The sequence below is a fragment of the Cervus canadensis genome, chromosome 26 (assembly GCF_019320065.1).
Source record: "Cervus canadensis isolate Bull #8, Minnesota chromosome 26, ASM1932006v1, whole genome shotgun sequence".
Classification (NCBI taxonomy): domain Eukaryota; kingdom Metazoa; phylum Chordata; class Mammalia; order Artiodactyla; family Cervidae; genus Cervus; species Cervus canadensis.
The window spans coordinates 50971373-50996553 of NC_057411.1; the positions used below are offsets into that span (position 1 = coordinate 50971373).

Here is a 25181-nt window from a genome sequence, read left to right on the forward strand (position 1 = left end):
AAGTCAGCCACTGTTTCCACTGTTTCCCCATCTATTTGCCATGAAGTGATGGGACTGGATGCCCTGATCTCGGTTTTCTGAATGTTGAGCTTTAAGCCAACTTTTTCACTCTCCTGTTTCACTTTCATCAAGAGGCTCTTACTTCTTCTTCAATTTCTGCCATAAGGGTGGTGTCATCTGCATATCTGAGGTTATTGATATTTCTCCTAGCAATCTTGATTCCAGCTTGTGCTTCAACCAGCCCAGCGTTTCTCATGACGTACTCTGCATATAAGTTAAATAAGCAGGAAAACAATATATAGCCTTGACATATCTCCTTTCCCAATTTGGAACCAATCTGTTGTTCCCTCTTTGGTTGTAATTGTTGCTTCTTGACGTGCATACAGGTCTCTCAGGAGGCAGGTAAGGTGGTCTGGTATTCCCATCTCTTGAAGAATTTTCCACAGAAGAGTTTTCTTGTGATCTACATAGTCAAAGGCTTTGGCATAACCAATACAGCAGAAGTAGATGTTTTTCTGGAATTCTCTTGCTTTTTTGATGATCCAATGGATGTTGGCAATTTGATCTCTGGTTCCTCTGCCTTTCTAAATCCAGTTTGAACATCTGGAAGTTCACAGGTCACGTACTGTTGGAGCTTGGCTTGGAGAATTTTGAGCATTACTTTGCTAGTGTTTGAGAAGAATGCAACTGTGTGGTAGTCTGGACATTCTTTGGCATTGCCCTTCTTTGGGATTAAAATGAAAACTGACCTTTTCCAGTCCTGTGGCCACTGCTGAGTTTTCCAAATTTGTTGGCATATCGAGTGTAGCACTTTCACAGCATCATCTTTTAGGATCTGAAATAGCTCAACTGGAATTCCATCACCTCCACTAGCTTTGTTCATAGTGATGCTTTCTAAGGCCCACTTGACTTCATATTCCAGGAGGTCTGGCTCTAGGTGAGTGATGACACCATAGTGATCATCTGGGTCGTAAAGATCTTTTTTGTACAGTTCTTCTGTGTATTCTTGCCACCTGTTTTTAATATCTTCTGCTTCTGTTAGGTCCATACCATTTCTGTCCTTTATTGAACCCATCTTTGCATGAAATGTTCCCTTGGTATCTCTAATTTTCTTGAAGAGCTCTCTCATTTTTCCATCCTACTGTTTTCCTCTATTTCTTTGAACTGATCACTGAGGAACACTTTCTTATCTCTCCTTGCTATTCTTTGGAACTCTGCATTCAGATAGGTATATCTTTCTGTTTCTCCTCTGCCTTTTGCTTCTCTTTTTCTCAGCTATTTGTAAGGTCTCCTCAGACAACCATTTTGCTATTTTGCATTTCTTTTTCTTGGGGATTGTCTTGATCACCACCTCTTGTAAAATGTCATGAACCTCCGTCTATAGTTCTTCAGGCACTCTATCAGATCTAATCCCTTTAATCTATTTGTTACTTCCACTGTATAATTGTAAGGGATTTGATTTGGGTCATACCTGAATGGGCTAGTGGTTTTCCCTACTTTCTTTAAGTCTGAATTTGCCAAGAAGGAGTTCATGACCTGAGCCACATTCAGCTCCTGATCTTGTTTTTGCTGACTGTATAGAGCTTCTCCGTCTTTGGCTGCAAAGAATATAATCAATCTGATTTCACTATTGACTATCTGGTGATGTCCATGTATAGAGTCTTCTCCTGTGTTTTTGGAAGAAGGTGTCTGCTATGACCAGTGCATTCTCTTGGCAAAACTGTTAGCCTCTGCCTTACTTCATTCTGTACTCCAGGGCCAAACTTGCCTGTTACTCCAGGTATCTCTTGATTTCCTACTTTTGCATTCCAGTCCCCTGTGATGAAAAGGACATCTTTTTTGAGTGTTAGTTCTTGGAGGTCTTGTAGGTCTTCATAGAACCATTCAGCTTTTTCAGCATTACTGGATTGGGTATGCTGGACTTAGATCACTGTGATACCGAATGGTTTGCCTTGGAAACGAACAGAGATTTGTCACTTTTGAGACTGCACCCAAGTGCTGCATTTCAGACTCTTTAGTTGACTGTGAGGGCTACTCAACTTCTTCTAATGGATTCTTGCCCACAGTAGTAGATATAATGATCATTTGAATTAAATTCGCCATTTCAATCCATTTTAGTTCACTGATTCCTAAAATGTCGACATTCACTCTTGCCATCTCCTGTTTGACCACTTGCACCTGCTGGACCTAACATTCCAGGTTCCTATACAATATTGCTCTTTACCACATTGGACTTTACTTCCATCACCTGTCACATCCACTACTGGGCATTGTTTTTGCTTTGGCTCCATCTCTTCATTCTTTCTGGAGTTATTTCTCCACTCATCTCCTGTAGCATATTGGGCACCTACTGACCTGGGAAGTTCATCTTTCAGTGTCCTATCTTTTTACCTTTTCATACTGCTCATTGGTTCTCAAGGCAAGAATACTGAAGGGGTTTGCCATTCCTTTCTCCAGTGGACCACGTTTTGTTAGAACTCTCCACCATGACCTGTCCGCCTTGGGTGGCCCTTACAGCATGGCTAAGAAACTGAAAACAGGTGAGAAAAGGATGGTGCTGCTGGCCTTCTGAGAGTCCAGAGTAACAGGAAACAAGTCCCGAGCATGAACATTAACACACAGGATAACAAAGGGCCACCCCATCCCCAGCCAGGAAGGGGTAAGAGGCACCACGTTTACCCCACAGCCAAACAACCAAAAAAGCCAGATAATACATGAAAGCACGGCTCCAAGACTGTGATCACCAGGCACCAGAGGACACGGGTTCCCGAGAGATGGGAAATGAGCTGGTCAGCCGGACGGCTGCCCCACTCTCTGTGCCCCTCAGAGAGCTCCCGGGAGGGGCATGAGGATGAGGGATGGAGCAGAGCTCGGGGTGCCCCGAGTCGAGAAGGAGCTGGGAGGCCAGGAAGCAGATGCAGTGAGGGTTCCAAAGAAGAGGGGCCTCCCAGAGAGGACCTGGGGAGGCCTCACAGTGCTGGGCAGGGAGGAGGCGGGCAGAGGGAGCAGCGCTCAGAGATCACACAGGCCCGGACACTGACTCCTCTCCCAGCGGGCTCGCAGCCCCGGGCAGAGCCAGAGAGCCCTTGCCTCAGGTGGAAGACTTAGCCCTGGCCTGAGCACTGCTCCGCCCCCGCTCTGAGTTGACATGTGGGAGAAGCACAAGCGACAAGCGAGGAGAAACAGACGACAATGTGCACTGTGACTGAGACCGGGTGAGCTTCATGCATACGGAGAGAAAGACGGGGAGAGCGAGGACAGGGAACTGCGCTGCAGCCCATGTTCAAGGCAGGCTTTCGGAAGCTCACTTTGGAGTTCATTAGACACTAAGATGCCCCAGCTGGACAGGTGGGTCCAAACACACCAGAGCAAGTGGACAAAGTGGTAACTGTCAGGTCTGGATGTGGACACGACACGGCACTCACCGCACGACCCCTTAACTCTCCCGTCTGCTTGACCAGGTCCCCACGACAGGAGGGTGAGGGACAGAGGTCAGTTACTGGGCTCAGAACCAAAGTCCACAAGCCTCAAGCACAGCTCTGCTCCTTCCTAAAGCCACATGCCGTCACTGTGACTGCTCTGACCTTTCCACATGCAAAGGTCAGAGAAAGCAAAAGATTCAACAGTTTTAAACCCAGTCATTTTTTAATTCAACTGAGTCTGAGCTGATATACAGTAAAAAGTGAAACCAGAATACAAATCAAACTCTCCTCAATGCGAGGCTAAGAATCAGACTCAGGTGTCCAAACTGAAGAACCTTCTCCCCACTTTCCAAACATGCCAGGATGTTGGGGTCCCAACCCAAGGCACCTGGCCCAGAGATGCATTTCAGGCGTGCCAGCCACAGTTCAATGAGAAGACAGGAAACACAAACCTTCCCGATGTCCTGCAGCGTCGCCAGCTCCAGAATCTGAGACAGAACGTCCAAGGCGGAGCGCAGAAAACCCCCAAACTTCTCACTACTGCTCTGAAGATCCAAGGTGACCTGGGGGATGAGAAGGGAGACAAGGGAGACAGCATCTCTGAACATGGGTGGTCTTGGGACGCCCAGACCCAGCACCAAGAGATCATAAAGACATCACTTTTTCAATAAAAATCCTAACCTTTTGTATGATGGAAGTTATCATAAACAAAGCTGAAAAAGCCAATTGTAACTCATATCCCTAAGGTCTACTCACTCATATGTATGTCTACAATCTTAAGAAAAATGTCGACAGTCCCCTGAAATGTGTGAGAGCAAGGGTATTTTTACAAAAGCAGTACCTTGTAGTTGGCATGAGTGGCTTTCAGGACGTCGTGCAGTTTGAGGTAAGAAGGTAGGTGACAGAAGCTCCCCAGTGACGAGGACTTGTTTGCGGCAACAGGCCCTGAGGTTTCAGGTGGTCGAGAGGCTTCACACAGACAAGATACACTTTCAAGTCAAAAGGAAACACTCGCCAAGCTTAAAAAAAATCACTATAACAATTATTTTTCAAGTATTCTAGCACGATAAAATGCCAACTTTTCCTGACTTCTTGATTAATTAGAAATAGTAAGAAATTGATTACTAAACATTAGTAGACTCTGAGTACCTCCCAAAAGATAATACAATAAAATAAAAAGAGAAAGAGAAGACAAGTGTGATGCTGGGAGGTGTCTGCCTTGGCCTGGCTGCAAGTCAGAGAAACAACCAATTCAAGGAACTTCAACCAATCTGAAAACGGCCCAGAGCAAAAGGCTCCCAGGGGCACCAGGGGGATGACCCCCAGCTGACTGAGGTCACGAGTCCTGTAAGCGACTTAACATGGGGGCAGTGAGCACGTGCTGATGACCGTGTGGGTCACGCGCTATCACTGAGCAGGTACTAAACGCAAAATGCTTAAAGGTTGGTGGTTTAGGGTCCTTAGCACGTTAATCATCAGAAAGACAACCACTGACATGCTGATGACCGGTCTGTACAGTTCTGAACCTTTTCAGATGCTAAAGCCCCAGCGGCACTGCCACCAATCCTTAGAGAACAGCATCTTTCCAAATGCTTAGCACAGGGAGCTTCCTGTTGGCCCAGCGCTCAGGACCCGGGCTTTCACTGCCGAGGACCCCGGTTCAGTCCCTACTCGGGGAACTAAGATCCCGCAAGTCATGCAGTGTAGCCCAAAGAATGAATAAGCTTCAGACAATAATAAAATGCTCGACATGAACGCTTTATAAGCAAAATGAAGGGAAGAGTCACGTGTGGCCCCAGCACTGAGGTGGCATGTGACCGTGTGTGGTGGAGTCCAGTCGCCTGCCCTCCGTGCCCACCGAGAGGGGCGCAGATGGCACCCGTCACAGGCAGAGCCCACGGGCACTCTGGCCCCTCTGGCCCGAGACCCCGCTAGCATCTGTGAATTCTTCAGGTTCGGCTCACTCGGATGGTTTCATCCCCACTCTCCTCCCTACACAGCCTTTCCAAATGTAGCGTTTCCACTTCCCCCTTCATAATTCTCACCCACTACCTCTGTTCCCAGCCCTCTACACCCCCTCCCTTCCTGAACATCAACAAGAAGAGCAGAAGGGAGGAGGCGCAGGGCGTAGGGAGCACAGCGCGGGCACTGGGAGACGGCTGGGACCCCGAATAATTAGAACACCACACTCAGACATGCTCAAGACCAAAACGTGGCCTGTGTACTCTTAGCAATTAACATCCGAAACCACACCTGGGGAAACCATTTCTGTGGCTTCGTTCTATACAAACTGCCAAGTTATCCATCAGCCGGGACGTGACTGGAAGCGTTGAGTCCTAATCGCTGTGATGCAGACAGCCCCGCCCCGCCCGGCCCGGCCCCGCCCACCCTCAGCCGGGCCCCGCCCCGCCCCGCCGCGGCTTCACACCTGGACTGGCCTCACCGCCTTTCTTGGGGCTCACAGGCACAGATGCCTGCTCTCCCGGCTCCTTCTCTTTTCCCTTCCGTCGGATTGGGCTCAGAGAAGGGGGGTTTGTGAGAGACGGCAGGGCTGCCTAAAACAGAACACAGAACACCGTGAAGGTGCGTGAAGTCGCTCAGTCGTGTCCGACTCTTTGCGACCCCGTGGACTGTAGCCCACCAGGCTCCTCACTCCATGGAATTTTCCAGGCAAGAGGGCTGGAGTGGGTTGTAACCAACACAAAACAGAAAACTAGGGTATGTGTGCTTCACCATCTGTGGGAAAGAGTCAACACATGGAATTCATTTCTTTTGTTTGGATCTACATCTGTGGGGCTCAGACTCTGCACACACACTGTCCACTTTAACCCACAGGACAATCACCCGTGGTGGGAGGTGACCCAACACTTCCTAATGGGAGCACGGTGAACGCCAGAGACCAAAGAGGCCTCAGCAAGTCAGAAGGGCTGCAGGAGACTTCAGGACCAAGAATGAGCATGGGGAGGCTCTCCAGGAGCCAGGGCGTGGGAAGCAACACTCTGAACTCCATTTTCAAGTGAGACAGTCCAGCGATGATGAAGTGACTTATTCAAGGTCACAGCCAGCAAGCAGCTGAGCTAGGTAGCAGCAAGCCCGGACTCTCCACGAAGCCCACACTCTGCACACACACGTGAGAACGCAGAGCCCCGGCCTGCACTGAGGAAGGCAGCAGCGTGGGCACCCTGGCTCGCGGCTTGCCCACTTCATGATCTAAGGAGTCACCTTACACCTTGGAGTCTCGTCTGCACAGCAGACACAGGGGCTAAAAGGCTGCCATCAGAACAGACGGCAAGGCAGCAGGGAGGGGCTCGAGAGAGCTCGGAAAGAGGCGGCTGCACCTGGAAAACCTGCTTCACGAGAGGAGTCAGCCACGAAGGCCGGCTGCGTGGCTGCACTGACATGAAATGTCTAGAATGGACAGATCTACAGAATTCGGTGGCTCAGACGGTAAAGAATCTGCCTACAGTGCAGGAGACCTGGGTTCCATCCCTGGGAAGGGAAGATCCCCTGGAGAAGGGAATGGCAACCCACTCTGGTATTCTCGCCTGGAGAATTCTGTGGACAGAGTCTGGTGGGCTACAGTCCACGGGCTCACAGAGAGTCGGACGTGACTGAACGACTAACACACACAGAAAGAGGGTTAGTGGCTGCCTGGAGCTGGGGGGCATGGGAGGGCTGGGGGGTGACAGTCAATGGGTACAGCACTCCTTTTTGGGTTCCAAAATGTACTGTAGAGCTGGCCAAACAATTCTGGGTGTACTAACACACACTGAACTATACACTTTGAATGGGGGAGGTGTATGGTATGTGAATGACACGGAAACCGTATGGTATACTGATAATGCTGTTCCAAAGAGGCTACTGCAGGACTTCCCTGGTGGTCCAGTGGTTGAGAGTCTGCCAGATAATGCAAGGGACACGGTTCGATCCCTGGTCCAAGAAGATCCCACATGCCGCAGAGCAACTAAGCTCGTGGGCCACAACTACTGACGCCTGTGCGCCTAGAGCCGGGGAACCACAACAAGAGAAGCGGCCGCGGGAGAAGGCCGAGCGCGGCCACCAGAGAGCAGTGGCCGCAACTAGAGAAAGCCCGCGCACAGCAGCTAAGGCCCAGCACAGCTAAGAACACAAAGAGGCCACTGCGCGGTCCACAAGAGATGCCCCATCCACTCTGAGCTGGACGGCAGTGGTGAGCGTAGAGGAAAGTCCGTGCGTGTGTGCACCTGTGTGTGAGCGTGCATAAGTGTGCCTGCATATGTGTGTGTATACACGTATGGGCTTTGGGCAAGAAACTCTGGAGAAAACAAAGACTTTGGTGACCAAAATGAAGGGCTGTGGTAACTCCCATTTCCTCGCCTGAAAAACCGGAGTGAGAGATGCGCACAGGCACCAGCTGCGGGGGAGACCAGAGTCCGGCTGCAGCCTGAACGAGACGTCCAGGAACTGCCCGAGCAGAGGTGTCCGCGGCAGCCGGCACACCAGACTGCAGACAGGCCCGGGGTCTCCCAGCTTAGACACCGAAGCACGAGAGCAGACCTGACTGCGCTGAGCACCCAGGCCCGTCGTCCCCTGTGACAGTTCCATTTAAATCTGATGACGACTGAACATGAATGAAGTCCAATCTTTCAGTTGCGCGGGCCACATCTCAGGGGCTCGGCCACCATGCGTGGCCAGAGGCTCCTGCCCCAGCGGGAGCAGAGCACTGTACTGAATGGCCCGGCTCAGCAAGCTCAGAGACAGGCAGCTGAGGACGGAGCCTGGGGAGCACGGACGGCAGGACGAGGACCGAAGCAGGAGAGCGCCCGGGCAGCAGGAGTCGGGGAATCCGGCACCAATCAGAGAATGTCTCAGTACAGGACAGGTGGTCCTGGGTGCCGTGAGGAGAGGGGAGTCGGGGCCTGAAAGTCACCCACCAGAGTCACAGGCGGGCCTCAGCAGGGAGCACTGATACGGCCTGGTGCCCAGGCCAGCAGGGGTTAAAGAATCTACAGCCAAAGCTGTGGACTGAGTCCGGGGCCCAGGAGGCTTTACAAAGAGGGCCAGTGTCGGCAGCAGGCACTAACTCAGGCGTCTGGCGAGGAGACTGGACTCGAAACGCAGCGAGAGGAGGACCTGAGTCCTCAACGGGGGAGAGACGGTGGGGAGGGAGCCAGCAGATACAAGTGAACCGGTCCATCGCAAACTCACTGTGCGGTCACTCGACTGCTGGCTGTGAAGCTGAGGGTACTGAGTGCGGTCACTCGACCGCTGGCTGTGAAGCTGAGGGTACTGAGTGGCGCCTCAAAGGAAGGCAGCACATCTCGGGAGAGAGCCACCTGAATTCTGAGCTTTCCTGGCCGACGCCGAAGGCCCCACAACACAGCCAGCTACTTCCCTCTCAGAGGCGACTGGGAATGACAGATGATACCAAACGCGAACGGGAGGGTCACATCTGGCTTTCTATCTAGTGTCACGACATGAGCGATTCTGTTTATCTGATCAAGAGTGGGGCGGGAGGGGCAGAGCAGCACAGAGGCCCTGCACCACCTGAGCTGCAGGGAAGAGCTGCCCGAGGCGGGGTCACCTTCACTGCGGGTCCGGGAGCCACCTCGTCCAGGACGTGTGCGCAGATGTTGATGACCTTCAGCAGGTGGGAGAAGAGCTGCTCCACCATGGGCACCAGGGTCCGGTCACCCAGGGCTGGCCACACCTCCTCCTGTTTGGTGGCTGCCGCGCTGGCCTCGTCCTCAGAGGTCCACGAGCTCCTCAGAGACCTGGGGGCACTGGCTGTGACACGGCACACACGTCACCCCCGGCTCCAGGGTGGGGGCAAAGGCCAAGTCACTCAAAGCCCTACATGGGGAGTCTGCTGGACACCCCCTGGGGTCAGCGGACGCCTCGGGTTCCACAGCAACCTGACACTTCCCTGTGTGCTCGCGTGCCATGAACCCAGCCTCACACACCCCCAGGACGACCGTCCCCTTCCTGATCAAGACAACTCAAGTTCAGCTGGCGATTGAGACTTGCAGATTCTATCTCCTTCACGCTCTTTAACTGGTTTCTTCAACACAAGCCACAACCATTATCTTGTTCAGACTCTCTCCATCTTGCCTTAACTGTGAGTTTCCCTAACTTCTCCGATCTGTATTTGCATAAGCCAAGTTATCTTTCTAAAATACTGACCCGATTGTTAGTCCCTTTCATGAAGCTCTCCAGTGACCTCCCAGAGCAAACGGACCAAGTCCTCACTAATGGAGACGAACTGCTCACCGGCCACATTCCCTATCCTCGTCGTTACTCGCACATGACACCCAAAACTGCCAGTTCTCAAACATCATACCGTTTGTTCCGTGTCCCGGGTGGTACTGGTGCTGTGCCATTTCCTGCCCGCCCACAAACCTTGCTCCCCGCCCTAGTCCCCAGCGGGGAGCACCACAGCCCCGCTGTGCTGCCTCCTGCCCCTATAAACCTACAGGCCCCTGGAGAACGCAGCCCTCACACTGTGCCTCCCTACTGCCCTGGGGCCCAAGACAACACCTGCACGCACTGCCCGCTCAAATGAAATCAGAGACGAGTTCACCCACAGCTAACTGTTTTAACGCACGGCCAATACCTGCCAGCAAGTTCCCGGCTAAAATCAGAGCATCCTGGTGGGCAGAGAGATCCAGCGGGAACCAGGCTGAGGACAGCAGGGTCAGGATCATCGTGACCATCCCCACGGTGCAGCTCTTCCTGGACTCGTCTGAGGCGCTCAGCGGGGGCACTCTGGAAGCAGAACCAAATTACAGAACAATGCTGAGCTAAGACTTGCCTTCTCTTATGAACCAAACAGAGGATTATGGCTATTCATTTCATGCCGGGTCATAAAGCGATTTTACTATTGTTAACTAGCATCTTTCTTGTAACCACAGGTCCATAAAAATCACTGAGAAATGAAATCAGGGAGCAGATCTGATTGAAAGTATAAAGAATCCACCTGTAATGCAGGAGACCCTGGTTTGATTCCTGGGTTGGGAAGATCCACTGGAGAAGGGATAGGCTACCCACTCCAGTATTCCTGGGATACCCTGGTGGCTCAGGTAGGAAAGAATTTACCTGCAATGCAGGAGACCTGGGTTTGATCCTTGGGTTGGGGAGATCCCCTGGAGAAGGGAAAGGTTACCCACTCCAGTATTCTGGCCTAGAGAATTCCATGGACTGTATAGTCCATGGGGTCACAAAGAGTCGGACACGACTGACGACTCACTTCACTTCACTTCATTAGGGCCATCTACTGGAGGAAAATCCTTTTCATTTTTAAATGAGAACTGCTAATGTAAGTGCTGCTGCTGCTGCTAAGTCACTTCAGTCGTGTCCGTCTCTGTGCGACCCCACAGACAGCAGCCCACCAGGCTCCCCTGTCCCTGGGATTCTCCAGGCAAGAACACTGGAGTGGGTTGCCATTTCCTTCTCTAGTGCATGAAAGTGAAAAGTGAAAGTGAAGTCGCTCAGTTGTGTCCGACTCTTCGTGACCCCATGGACTGCAGCCCACCAGGCTTCTCCGTCCATGGGATTTTCCAGGCAAGAGTACTGGAGTGGGGTGCCATTGCCTTCTCCGAATGTAAGTACAGTAGTTCCTAAACGACTCTTGTAACTGATTATGACTTTGCATGATAGATCACATCTGATTTCAAACAAAGAAAGTTTCTAAATTTTTAATACATACTGAATAATTTTGGAGAGAATCAAGCCAATTAGAAAAGTCTTTTGCCAGCGTATGCAAATTCCCTTCAATGAGACTGCAAGTCACACCCTGAAATCCTCCAGATGTTGATGTGTGAGCATTTCATCCAAGAGAATCACAGGGACCACTGCATCCAAGTCTCCTGTCACTAGCATCCAACACAACTGACCAGGAGAAGCTGATATTCCAGTGGGTGCTTCCCCAAAAGGTAACACTGACGAAAGACTTAACAAGAAAAAAAAAAAGGATCCGTATAACCATGTTTGTATCACATGACTGTAGGCAGTCAGGTGCCAAGGAAATACATACCCGCAGTGCCAACCTAAACTCCAAATGCAAACTGGGAAGGCAGTTGAAAGTAGACACAGAGCTTCGCAGCATCCAAACTAAACAAGAAAGGAACGATAAGATCACACTCACCACCATGAGGGCTTATTACACTGACCCCCTTTTACGCTTTATGAAACGTACAAACAGTGAAAACAGAATTGAGCTCTGTACCCAAGCACAGGACATCTGTCCTCCCAGGGAACAAGTTCACACCTGAGAATTCAGATACAGCTGGACAGCCGAGATACAGGTTTAAGGAGGCTGGATTACATCCAGGGAGGAGAGGCCAGCAGGGAGGCACCTCCTCTTGTTCGACTTTAATCTTCCTGTGCCTTCCCCCACCCCCTACCTGGAATTTCCTTCCCTGCTCCCCGCCCCCCACCCGCACCAGCCATTCCTGAGCTCAAGCTAATTAACGTCCATCTTCCTGACCAGGCTGAAAGAACCACAGGGCAAGGTTCCTTTTTGTTTTTACATCCCAAGCCTAGAACAGCGTCTGACATATGTAGGCCACAATAAAGACAAATAAAATTTATAACATTTTGAACAAATCAAGGGAAGCCCAAACTACAGACAGCCCAAACAGTATTTAAGTTTGAAAGGCACTGTTATATGTATCAGGAGAGTCTGATCACAGTTGTCTTGAGTTTTTACAAAAGGAAAGCACTCCTTCTGTCACAGAAAATAAACGACAAGGTTTCAGCTGGTGAGTCCCATTCTCCTCTCTGACGATGGAAATTACACGTGCTCACTTTAGAAAACGTGTGATATCTTAAAAAGAATAACCATTCATAGCTCTAAAATTAGTTTTAGTAATTTTCTGCCAATTACTTTCCCGAGTAAGAAATGTGTTTACATGAACATTATTTTTCCTAACCACTACACACAAGCACACGGTTTTGTACTGTGCCTTTTTTCACTCAATATTATAATCTAGAGGCTCACTCTGCAGATTGTTACAAATGCTCCAAAGCATCACGTTAATAGGTGCATAACTATACACATCACCATCTATACAGAATTTAGTCATCATCAGAATTTATTCAATATAGGATTCTTGGACATTACAGTTCTTTTGTACTTTTAGCATCATAAATAATGATACAGATGACATGACACATATGATACATATACATGACACAAAAATCTTTGTTGGTATTTCCAAGGTTTTTTCCTCTTCATATATATTATAAAGTCATTGAGTCAATTATTTTAGAGATATTTTAAACTTCTGATATACTACCAATTTGGATTATGGTAGTTTTCCTTATTATTTCTTCCTAGATGGGCTGAATTTTTTTTTTAGAATAAACATGTATTACTTTAATAACCTGAAAATAGTTGTTTCCATTTTCGTTGGCATAAACCAGGGTTTTATTAACAGAAGCCCACATGTAAGAGCTCTAATAAAATTACCCTATCACGAAGAACAGACCACGCAAACTACTGAAAATTAACTCATTAGCCCAACCAAGAGACTTACTGTGAGCGCTCTCGTGGTCGATGTGATCAGTTCATGAGAAACGGCTGCAATGACTCTAGAGAGGTTATTTTCCAGAGTGACATCTGTGATGCTTGGTAGCAGGTTATAGCCTCTATAAATTCTAACGAGAAAGATACAGAGAGACTTAAAATATCCCATTAAAGTTTATGACATTCTCAGAATTCAAATGGCATTTAAAATTTTAAGATTAAAGGCCACAAGAAGTTAAAGCAATCTTGACTTTTTAAGTTACGGGAAGACTGGAAATAAATGTGGTCATTATTCTATAAAGACGGCTGAAATAACCCCTCCCTCCTCCAATGTCCAACCACACCAGAGGACCAATAGTCATCAGCAGAAATGCTTTAATGAAGTTCTAATTTCCTTTAAAATCAGCTGATCCAAAGCTGCCCGTTTTGCAAGCTTTAAATTACATCCTGTGGGAATCTACTCCTGATTCCAAACAAAAGGAAGTCCTTTCCCACTACAAGACTGTCACTTCTTCTGTTTTTTTATTTTTTTATTTTTTATTATTTTTTTTTTTTGGGGAAAAAACAATTTTATTTTTTAATTTCATGCTTCGAATTCATGTATGTACATTAAGTACTATATAAAACTTGTTTTTAGGATATCATCATTTGACTTGGACAATACTATCTCACCTCAATTTATTTGAAGAAACAATTTAGCTATTCTGCTTAAAAGTATAAAAAAAGCTGCCAAATTAGAAAATAGATTCCCCCCCCATACACACACTTTACTTTTACTACTGGGATGGCTGTTTTAATTAGCATGTTTAAAGTAAGCCAAAAATGTTATCAAGGTATTATGCAAGAAATTACATCGTTTGCAATCAGTTGGTCCCCTGGGTTGCACCTGTTGACAAGAAAAAGTATACACTGACGTTGTACACTATACTCATAGGGTACACAAGTTGTTGAAAGCCAAAAGGAATCTTTAAGGTTGGAGGGACTGCTTAATAGTTAATCTTTGGGTTTAAGAAAAAAAATAACCCCATACTGCATTTCACATCTCAAAAATAGCAAGTGTTTTAGCAGCTTAAAACCTTTTCAGTTATATAGAACTTCTTACACTACGATTTACTTTGAAATATAGTTTACAGCAAGATCAATTATAACATACATACACTGGCACTTCAGCACAAGGGCAAAATTTAAAAACGGGGGTTTGTTTTTTTTTTTTGACCTTTAAAATTAGGCCATAGTATAAAAGAGCCCATGTCTTACATTCAGCAAATTCGTACTAAAATATTCTATTTTTGTAGGATAAATGCCAACAAAACTTTACATATGCTACAATTTTATTACATGTATTTACATGGCTCTTTCCTAGGTATGCAGAGCTTTCACATTATACAGCTCCCAACTTTAAAAAACCTTTGCAGGGATGATTTAAAGCCATATCACTGTCAGAATAGCTTGTGCAGTGCCATCATACAAAAATGTATTTTGAAAGCTACTCTGAACACCAAATACTGTTTCTATAAAAAATGGTTTTGGTGCATTTGTTGGCAGACACCTATCCACTGCACATAACAGGGCCAATGGGGTATACTTGTTTCATTCTAAATAGCCCCAGTGCCCTTTCCACATTCACCACCACACAGTTCATTAAAATACAACTATTCTCTTAAAAAAAAAAAATTTCACATTTTCTTTAGGCAGTGCATCAGACTGTTGTCATACTACTGGTTTAGGTATACTGATATAGGTGTCTCTAGGACAATAATGTCTCAAAGATTCAAATAGTTTTCAACTCCTGTATGTCTTTAACTGGATACTTATAATCAGATTTACCAGATCTTAACAAGTCAATCTGCTGATCCATGAAATGATAATCTTTAGTATTTTCTCCCAACAAGCAATATAAAAAGTTGATTCCTTTACCATTCCCCAAATCTAAACTTGAATGGTTTCACTTGTATGGTTACTCAATTGAGAACACTAGTAAAGAGATCAAATACAATTATGCATAATTCAGTTATTTTAAACTGTACTGATTCTACCATCACAGTGCACATAAAACAATTAAGATGATGTCTAATTATATTTTCTACGTTAATCAGTTTTACAAATTCCTTAGTGAATTTGGTCTGAAACAATTGCCAGTTATCCTTAAATATGACTAAGGGTTAAGTGTGTTAGTACTTTATCTCATTTTATACCTGTACTTTAAGTAAGGTTTTAAGTTGAAATGTCATTATTTCTTTATCAGAAGGATTAAAGGAAACAGGAACCCAGTGGCTTGGTGGTTTAGGAAGAACACTTGGTGATGGTGGCTCACTAAATTTGGCCCCGGCATAGTTCTGATTAGTTTGAGACTTAAAAAGTAAGGTGGGACTTGATAAGCTAGAGTTCCAGTTTTGATTGTTTGGAAAATTTTTGTTCTTCCCCCCATTTTGCATGGCCTGCCATGCAGCTGATGATGAATTATAAGTATGTCCTCTTTCCTTTTTCTTGTGAACAATCTTCATCTGGGAATTCTGATCCTTGGTCTTCTGTCTACTAAGCTGTTGTTGGTTCTTACTAACATTTCTAGTTTGAGGGGCTGGAATGTTATACCTCTCTCCACCACCCATCTTCAGCTTCTTTGTCACCTTTCAGTCTGCTTTTCTGATTGCAGGATTTCCACTACCTGTCCTCTTCCTTGCTGCCACGCCCAGGATAATAGATGTTGCTTTCTGACAGATCCTTTCCTTTGTCTCAATACAGAAGTTTTCATGGGCCGATCTGCTGAGTTCAGCCTAGGAGCTGAGGCCAACATCTGAGTCTCCTCAGCACACAAGTTTGAGAGAAGTCTTAGCGACTTCGAGCCCGGGACTGCGGCGGCGGCGGCTTCTGCTCGGCTTCGAAGCCCCCCTCCCCTTCCAGGGAGAGACGAGGCACGGAACGGGCGAAGCCCACGAGCACCGACGAGCTAGCTGCTGGCCACCTCAACGTCTCAACCGCTGTCACTTCTTCTGTATTCCATTCATGGCACATGTCAATTTCAATCCCTCCTAGTAGTTACACACAAACTCTAATTCCCCAACTACAGGGAGGAAGCCCAGGCATGGTGAGTGTAGATTCACTTCCGTTCCCCTCAGGTCTTGTCCCCAGAGGCACTCAACGATACAGACTAAGGGGAACACAGTTTATCTCCTCACACAATCCTGCAAGTACAGTGTACAACCGGGATTTGTGCTTATCATGTCAGAACCAAGCTAAACAAAGCTGAATATCTAGAGGACAGTCTGAGTTTGGACTAGAAATTTTTCACAGCTATAGTTACTAACCAATTTTAATAAAATATTATACCTATCTCTGTTGGCATCTAATGACATTTAGAAGATGCAACCTTGTTGACAAGTTACTTATTATAAGCCTGTCAAATTCCTGATAATGAAATATTCTTATATTGCTTCTGCTTAAAGAGAGAAAATGCCAGTTTTGAGGTTAAAAAAAGGAAATTATCTAAGAAAAAAATTATGTCCATGTTTTTAAACAATCTTTGCATTAGAAGAGGTATTTAATAAGAAAAAATAACTTCAAAATTTGACAAGCTGAGTTTCAAATTCAGAACAAACTGTCACATGGACATTTTGGCTTCAAAAGTCATTTAGCCCAAGTATTTTTTAAAAATGCCACTCAGGATAAAAAATTATCACATAAACGCTAATTTTAAAAATAACATTTAAAATACAGAGAATTCTTTAAAAGCATAACAGTCTTATTATCATTTCTGCAGCCTTCCTGGCAAATTGAAATTTTAAAGAAAATTAGAACTTCAAAAAGCATTTCTGCTGATTACTTTTAGTCTATCCCACTCATCTGAGAACAAGAGAATGGGCTGTGTTTAGTCATTTGAAATTGTATTTAAAGACCTTCTACAAAAACATGTGAATAATAATAATTGCTAATCACTTAAATAGTGGATAACCCTAAATAACACTGACACTCTTTAACAGCCTGCTAAAATTAACACCTGCTAAAAATAATAGCCTGCTAAAAATTAATGCCATGACATAATCATACTCTTAGATAACACAAAGAAAGTGAAAATTTTAAGGACAAGATACAGTATTAGAGCCCTACAGAAGAATACAGTTGTCAGTCTGTGGCTCGTAACAAACCATGACCTGTGATGTCACTGGGCCCGGCAGCAGCAGAGCCCGCAGAGAGGCGGGTGGTGAACCCTGAAGAAAGAAGCGTCCTACTGGAGGCAGCCCGCCTGCTCAAACACCCTCACTGAAGCGTCTTCTCCAGAAAACGCAAGGCTTCAGACGAGCGCCCCCGCGCCTCGGTTAGCGTACCTGGTTACGGTGCTGACGGAGAAGTGGGACGGAGGCTGCGTCTCGTGCATGAGAAGCGTCAGGTACACGCTGCTCTGGTCTCTCGCCACGGCCACCACGGGGTCAGCCTGTCCTTGGTCGCACTTGTAAAACAGCTTTGGGACGAGCCTAACATAAGAGTCAGGTTTACTTCCCTTAGAAAGTATGTGAAACCCCTGCTGACTGCCCCGCGCCCTGTGTCACCGGCAAGCCCGACAACGTCTACCCACGGACACGTCCCCTGAGCGGCGGCACTGGTCAGGCACGCCGGAGCAGAGGCTCCCGACGCAGGACCATGCCCCACACCCTGGCTCTGAAATGACCAGGCTGGACTTTCTTCTCGTGTTCACACAGGTACACACGGCTCTCTGCACACGACTAAATCCTCTGAGTTAAAAAGCCTTCCGAGAGCTCCTCTAACCATCTCGATCAGCATCAGCAGGTGCAGGAAGCCGCAGTCCGCAGGAGGCAGCAGGGTGGGTCCCTCCTCACTCCCAGGACTTTCTCTGCGGAACCGCCCACACCCCCAGGGGCAACGTCCCAGCCGAGGCCCCTCTCAGGCGAGCTCTGAGGGGCAGGCAGGGGGCACAGGGGCTCTGCGCAAGCACTCACACCTACAGGCGGGCCTGTGACTCCCAGAAACAATCAACTGTTTGAAAACAGTGGTGTGCGAACCCCACCATCTTTAGTTAAAGTTTCTTTCCTCCAGGAAGACCTGGTCATAAATACAATTTTTTCCTAAGGTTTAATAAATTACTGTCACTCATAGAAAATGGTAAAGATTCAAGATCTTTGGTCAAGCAAGTCATACAAACCTAGTCAAGTCCCTGAAAAGGCACAATTCACAAGCAATCAAAGATAGCACATGACCACACTGAAAACCCCTGGAGAAGGGAATGGCTACCCACTCCGGTAATCTGACCTGGAGAATTCCATGGGATCTATAGTCCACGGGGTCGCAAAGAGTCGGACACGACTGAGCGACTTTCACACTGAAAACCAAAGGGCTATCCACTAAAATACAACTGGTTTTCCTTGAGCAGTTTGACTACAAAGGTTTTTATATTTTTCCTGAGTTTTGTTTAGTGAACGTGTTATTATTTTTAAAACAAGATAAAAGTTATGTTAAAAAGAAATACCAATGACGGCCTAAGAAACTGACACATATTTAACTTTTTTGAAATGCCTGCTTTGGTGAAAAGACTCAGGCACGATCACATTCTGGTGGTGGGAGGGCAGACTGACCCGCTTCTGGACAGTGACTTCACTGCCCGCTCAGTCGCTTCAGTCATGTCCAACTCTGTGGCCCTGTGGACCACAGCCCGCCAGGCTCCTGTTCATGCGATTCCCCAGTTAAGTACCAAAGCCACAAAAACCCACTTGCCAGCATCTACCCCCAAGAAACGAAAACGTATGTCCACTCAAAGTCTTGGAGGCAAGAGTTTAAGCAGCATGATTCATAACAGTCAAAAAGTGAAAATAATCTTATCGCTTCGTGAATGTATACATAAAATACAGTATTACCTAGATAACAGAACACTGTTAAACAATGAAAAGAACAAACGATGGGCACACACCTCACAGCATGGATGAACTTCAAAAACTGAGTGAAAGAAAGTCAGACGCAAAAGTCCATCTACTGACCGTGTGCCCTTATTTATATAAAGGCACACGTTCCTCGAGGGACAGGAAGTGGATGAGTGGTTGCCTATGGCTGGGCAGGAGTTGGGAGTTACTGCAAATAGGCACAGTAGATCTTTTTGAAATGATGGAAATACCCTAAAGTTGGATTGTGGTGAAGGTTGCACAACTCTGTTTACCAAAAATCATTAACTGTACACTTAAAACAGGTCAATTTTAAGAGATAAAAAAATCTTACTTCAATAAGCTAATAGGGAAAAAAAAAAAACCCACAAAAAGGTTGTTTCACCTAGTAACTCAACTTCCAGGAATTAATTCTTAGAAAAAAAAGTTATATGTAAACATTTATGCAGTATACTAGTCACTACGTAAACATTTATGTATAATACTAGTCACTGAACCATTATTCATTATCTAAGTCAATAAAAACTTAGTATCCAACCAAATAATATTTACAAAAAAATTTATCACAACTACACAGTGAAAAAGTGGCCACTAACTAAAAATTTCTTGTTAAGAGTATTTACAGCCTTTCTTCATCTCGCACTGTATGAAATGTCATGCACTTCAGTACAGAAATATGAACACATCTCAACAGACAGAAACGCCCCAGACCAAGGTGGTAGTTGAGGAGTCTTTTTTAGAAGAGTATTTCTCACAGGAAAATGGTAATGATTATTATGTGGAAATTAACAGATAACAAAATTGCATGTACACTTTGTCCCAATTTTGAAAAAGAAACTTGTACATAGGACATAAAGCAAAAAATGTTAACAGTGGTTATCTCCAGTGGGAGGACCAGAGGTGAATTTTATTTTCTTCTTAGTGCTATTCTCCATATTTAAAAAATCTGACCATCAAAGTACATTACTTTTACAATATGAGACTAATACTTTATTGTTGTCTTAATTTTCATTTTAGATTCTTGAGACAGTGAAAAATATGCTTTTTGATAGCTCAAGAGTAACCAAAAGTGAGGTCAAAGATTTAGGAATATGCCCTATGGCCTCCAGATTTTCACCTCTCTTCCCACTGTCATATCATTTAGTACTTTAACCAAGAAGGTGAATGGAGAGAGAAAATACTGGACAAATACCTCATCAACGAAGCGGCAGCAACATGCCGCACCCTGGGGTCTTCATCTCCAAGCAGATAGATGACAACACTATTGAGCACCCGCTCTTGCAGTTTTAAAAGCTTTGGAAAGAAAGATAAAAACAGATCTGATCTCTGTATTTAAATGAATTTTAAGTCAAGTATCTTGGAAAGCCGGTGAAGAAGAACTCAACGTCACTAGCCCTAAAGTCACACATACGATCACAAGCTTCATGATACAAAGCATTCCTAGAAATTCCACACTAAGGGGAAAGGGCACTCCTGGAAGTTAAATCACGGCCTCCCAGACAGGAAGGACTTACCCCTGTGTAGTGATGGGCCCCTCTGTGTAGCGTTTCTGCTTTGGCCTCCAGAAAGCTCACCAACCTAACACAAAGAACATATTTCACGGTGAACAATTAAGTTACTGAACAGAGCCGCACGGATGGCCTGCATGACCACAGAGGAGGAGGACGGCCACGCCAGGGCCACAGGCGGGAGCCAGGGAAGGCTCTGAGGCAGCCCCACGTTACACGGCAGGAAGGCACCTGCTTCCAGCAAGGAGAACCCACGCTCCTCCCGACTCCAGACTCAGAAAGTACTCAGTACTTTTCTTCAAAGTGAATATAAACATTGGGTATTTTGAAAGACCCCAAGTGCCCTACAGAACTAGCTCAAACAACTGTAGGTGGCGGGAGGGCAGACTGGGGAGTGGGCTGAGACTCTGGCCCCCTCAGAGGCGGGTCCCCCCTTCCACCACCCGGGGTCCTGCCTGTGAGATGCAGCGGGAAGCAGCCCGGACTTCACAGACATGTTCTAAAGCTGAAAGACAATAACCCAGAGGGCACCAGCCCAGCCTGGCACACAACCAGCCCTCTACAAACAGGGTCTTTAAAAAAAACACAAACTCAGACAAAAAAGAAAATTTCCCATCTAAAAGAAAGCACAGAAAGAAACGTGGAATCATGCTTTCTCAGAAAATGATAAACTGCAAGGCATCAGAAGTTACTCTTTAATTGTGACAATACCAATCTGCTGTCTGACCTAGGCTCAGTAGAGCGTGGCATGCATTCGTTTAAAAAGGCCCAAGAGACACAAGCTTCATTGTTTTAGAAGCCTGAGCTCTCTCACTCACACCATACAGAACACTCGAACGACTAAGACTACCAGCAAACTCCACTCCTCTGCCTGGACGTAAAAACTCCAGGACGAGGGCGAAGTCTCGGAAGGGAGGGGCAGACACAGAGGGACACAGGTCACCGCCTGCACCCGGGCACCAGGCTGTCCCGTGCCATTCAAGCCTGCCCCAGCGGGCCTGCCTCACCCACCTGAAGTCGATCTCTGCCACGGTCTCCAGAAGCTCCGTCCGCACCAGCCAGTAGGAGCTGCTCCGCAGGGCCAGCAAGTCAGTGATGAGCTGCAGCCCCCACGCGCTGTAGCTGCTGCTGCAGAGGCTCATGACGCAGAGCTGGAAGGCAGGCGGCGGGTGGGCCTCTGCAGACCCCCCACACGCACCCCTGCCCGTCCCTGCTCGACATCCCCCTCTGACAGCGACTTCTCTCAGGAACACTGACCACACGCACGTGCCTCAATCACCTCGACGTGGAGCGTGAGCATGTCGCCACCACAGGACGCGGCTCTCTCCCCCACCGCTGCCTCCATCCAGGCCTCCCCTCCCCGACACCGGGCATGCACCGCCCCTGGGGACCCCCATCCGCCCCAGGCCCAACGCCATGACCCAGGGCCTGCACCCTGTCCGATGGGACCCGGCACCGGGCCCCCCAGGCTCCAAGGCTGTGTCTTGCCCGCCCCAGCGCGCGCAGGGCGACTCCGCACACAGCCTGCTGAGTGCTGCTGACCGGCTCCCTTCTGCCCCAGCAGACACAGACCGACCGACACCTGGTGAACACCTGGGACCAAGGAGCAAGTCTGGCCGGGCTGTGACATTTTAAAGGGGGACATAAGTCTGACAATGGTAGGGTCTGGGGCTTGATTTTTACTGCTTAACATGGACTGCTGTTGGGCCAGTTGCGAGTTCTGAACCAGCTGATAGAACATTTCAACATGCTACCCCATAAAGGCCTGGGGCTGTCTCCCCACCAACACCACAGGGTATTCAATAACCCCTGTGCCTCACTTTGTGCATTCAACGGGCCTGAAAGAGCTGCTGCATTTTAATTCAGCAAGTTTTACGCTTAATATGAGCAAGGTAGAGATACCCTTTAGGAAACGTGTATTTCAAACAAATATTCTGAGATTTAAACCAAAGTCTATTAACCCTTGACTCTGTTGGCACTGTTTTCCTTCTGAGGCTGAGAGGTAGGTACACAGACGTTTATTACTGTTGCGAATGGAAATATTTAATATTAAGCTTAAGTTTTCATTGTTAACATTGGTGAAATTCCCACTAATCAAAGAACTGATGTCCACAAACGATTATGCTCACCCTCACAGCTGCACAAGCCAACTTGCAAGTAACCGAGGATTCGTCCTTCAAAGTCTTCTGCAGCAGGGGAATGCAGTCCGCCAGAGAAAGTGTATTTCCTGCCCGGAAGAGCAAGCACAGACGCCTTCGTGTGAGCCTGAACACGAGGATGCCGTCCAGGAGTGACGACGCGGAATGCTGAACGCTGAGGGCTGGTGGTTACCTGTGCGGGCTCTGACGGCGCCCATCCAGGCCGCCACGTGGAAGCGGCACCGGCGGAGGGCGGAGCAGACGAGCGTCCCGCAGAGGATGGCTGTGGCTCCTCGGACCTGCGGGTCCCCGTGCTCGATGTAGTTCAAGACGTCTGACACGTGCTGCTCCCCTGCGGAGAGGAATGGCCCGGCCACTGTACAGGTCCCTACCGTCAACTTTCTAACTCAGGGCAAAGGCTGAATTTCCAGGCAAGAAAAGAAGGGCGAGGGAGTGATGCTGATCCAGAAAGGCCTGCCTGTGACAGCCGTCCGTGGTGAAAACGTCCCGGGTTTAAAGAGCCTATATTCATCACATCCCTGACACCGCTTCAACACAACAGCTTCTGGGTTATAATCCCAGGTTGTCAAGTGTTTGCTTCAAGAAAATGACTTGAGAGCCTCAAACTTGTCCACACTTATTACCTAATATAAATTCAAAAGCCTGGGTTTGTCCCCTCCCCCAAGGAAAGAGAGCGTGAGAGAGCAGGCAGGAGCGTAACTTCAGGAGAGCAGGCTTCCCCCAGGCACCCGTCAGAGCAGACGCCCAGGCGTGCGCTGCGGGAGACTGGCCGCCGCCACCCAGCTCCTCTCAGTCCCCGCCAGCTCTGAGCGTGAACGTCCTGCTCCCCACCGGCTCTGAGCGTGAACATCCCGCTTCCCGCCGGCTCTGAGCGTGAACGTCCTGCTCCCCACCGGCTCTGAGCGTGAACATCCCGCTTCCCGCCGGCTGAGTGTGAATGTCTGGTCTGGCTGGTGTGACCCGAAGCAATTTTGATTATACACAATTTGTGCTTTTGCTAAAATCCAACACACATGTTAATGAGCTCTTACATTCCCAGATTTCTATTGCTTTCCTCTGTGTGTTTCAACTAAACACTGCATCTGCAGGGGTCCAAGAAGCTAAAAACATGACAATTGATGTGTTTTACGGGGAGCTGTCACACAGCTCAAACGCTGCAAATTAACTCAGAAAACTTGGTACTCTAAAACTAAAATAGTCAGAGTTTGAAATAGTTTTCAAGCCAGTGACTAAACATGAGGAATGAGACGCAAACTGTGAACGTACCAGGGTATTCCACGGTGTCCAGCGGTGCTCTGTAGAGTTTGCTGAAGAAAGACTCAGGATGAAGGGCCACGGCGGCTCCAACACAGCTGAGGGCCAGTGCCTTCACGCTGACCCGCACGTCCCTGTCCGGAACCAAGGCTGCGAACAGATCCACCCCAGTCGCCGTCAGCATCACAGCGGCAAATCTTTAGCTTCCAAACAAACAAAGCCAGACCCAGGAAACCAGCCTCCCCTAGCCTTCCCCATCAGTCGGTGAAAACCAAAGCTCGTCTCCAGCTTCTACTCCGTCAGCTGCAACCAGGCTCAAAGCTGGTGACCAAGGTGACCTCTGAAGCCTAAAGTCACTCCCTTAAACTCTGCACCTGCCTTTTGATTCTCACCATTTTTTTCCCCTGTGAGTAAAAATGAAGCAGACAAAAGGCGGACACAATGGACAAGAGGGGCGGAATCTTCATCAGTGGACTGGCCGATGTCGCCTTTGATCCGGCAGGGCTGTAAAGAAAAAGCAACACTTATTTGTCTTATAATCATGGAACTTACACGCTGATTCCTTAGTTCATCCAACAAGGAATTCCAGAGCAGCAACTGTGCCAGGAGCCTGGCGTTCAGATACGTGCCCGACCTCACAGGCCACGGTGGGGCAGGATCAGACCCCCAGGGGGAGCCCTGCCAGGGGGCCCCAAGGGCTGGGGCCGAATGAGACAGCAGGCAAGGAGCACGCCGCACAGACGGAGGGGAGCGCCCAGGGACGCCTGAAGCTGTGAGGGGAGGCCATTCCCGAAGGAACGGCCAAGGTCGAGACGGTGACTGAGCACCCATGGAGGGACTAAGTGTGAAACACTACTTCTTGTCCTTGAGGAATTTAAAATTAACTGGGAGTACAAGACACTTACATGGAAAAGGCAAGCAATACAGAGATAATACTGAAATAGCTCAATGGACAACTGAGCAACAACTAAAAAAAATCAAACCACCTGAGTTAAAAATGGGCAAAGGGCTTCAAGAGACGTTTCTCCAAAGAAGATACGTGAATGGCTAATTAACTCATGAAAAGATACTCCACATCTCTAATCATTAGGGGAGACGCAGGTCAGAAACCACAATGATACACCACTGCACACCCAGTGTGATGATCTTCTCAAAAAAAAAAGAGAGAGAAAAGTGTTGGTGAAGATGCAGAGAAACGGAATGCTGGTGCACCATGGGTGGGAATGTAAAATGGTGCAGCAGGGACTTCCCTGGGGTTAAGGCTCCGCGCTTCCAATGCAGAGGGCGCAGGTTCAATCCCTGGTCAAGGCACTGAGACCCCACAGGCCACACGGAGCAGAAAATAAATAAAAGAAAGCTGTGCAGCTGCTGTGGAAAGCAGTACAGGGCTGCCTCAAAAAGTCAGAACCAGAAGCATCACACAGGCCAGCATCTCCACTTCTGGTATA

The 25181-nt window shown here is 47.6% G+C and overlaps 2 protein-coding genes across 5 annotated transcripts in view; both read right to left on the bottom strand.

Annotated features, from left to right (window-relative positions):
* The window catches only part of HTT (huntingtin), a 122800-nt gene that overhangs the window by 50364 nt on the left and 47255 nt on the right, over positions 1–25181 (bottom strand). For all 4 annotated transcript variants that reach the window (XM_043448496.1, XM_043448497.1, XM_043448495.1 and 1 more), the window contains 15 exons: positions 24126–24237; positions 23746–23883; positions 22652–22810; positions 22450–22547; positions 21332–21471; positions 20327–20390; positions 20005–20105; positions 17250–17396; positions 12938–13058; positions 11434–11510; positions 10015–10166; positions 8986–9188; positions 5851–5977; positions 4264–4391; positions 3875–3985 (listed from right to left, as the gene is read on the bottom strand). In XM_043448496.1, coding sequence (XP_043304431.1) covers positions 3875–3985; positions 4264–4391; positions 5851–5977; positions 8986–9188; positions 10015–10166; positions 11434–11510; positions 12938–13058; positions 17250–17396; positions 20005–20105; positions 20327–20390; positions 21332–21471; positions 22450–22547; positions 22652–22810; positions 23746–23883; positions 24126–24237 — 1878 coding nt within the window. The remainder of the gene's footprint in view (positions 1–3874; positions 3986–4263; positions 4392–5850; positions 5978–8985; positions 9189–10014; positions 10167–11433; positions 11511–12937; positions 13059–17249; positions 17397–20004; positions 20106–20326; positions 20391–21331; positions 21472–22449; positions 22548–22651; positions 22811–23745; positions 23884–24125; positions 24238–25181) is intronic.
* LOC122428462 (proline-rich nuclear receptor coactivator 2) lies at positions 13471–15910 on the bottom strand. Its single transcript, XM_043448502.1, has one exon. The coding sequence runs from the start codon at positions 15534–15536 to the stop codon at positions 15117–15119; it is 420 nt and encodes a 139-aa protein (XP_043304437.1). The 5' UTR covers positions 15537–15910; the 3' UTR covers positions 13471–15116.

What these genes read in the sequence shown, in the direction of transcription:
- LOC122428462 (XM_043448502.1), bottom strand. Translation starts at nt 15,536, where the DNA reads ATGGGTGGTGGAGAGAGGTATAACATTCCAGCCCCTCAAACTAGAAAT.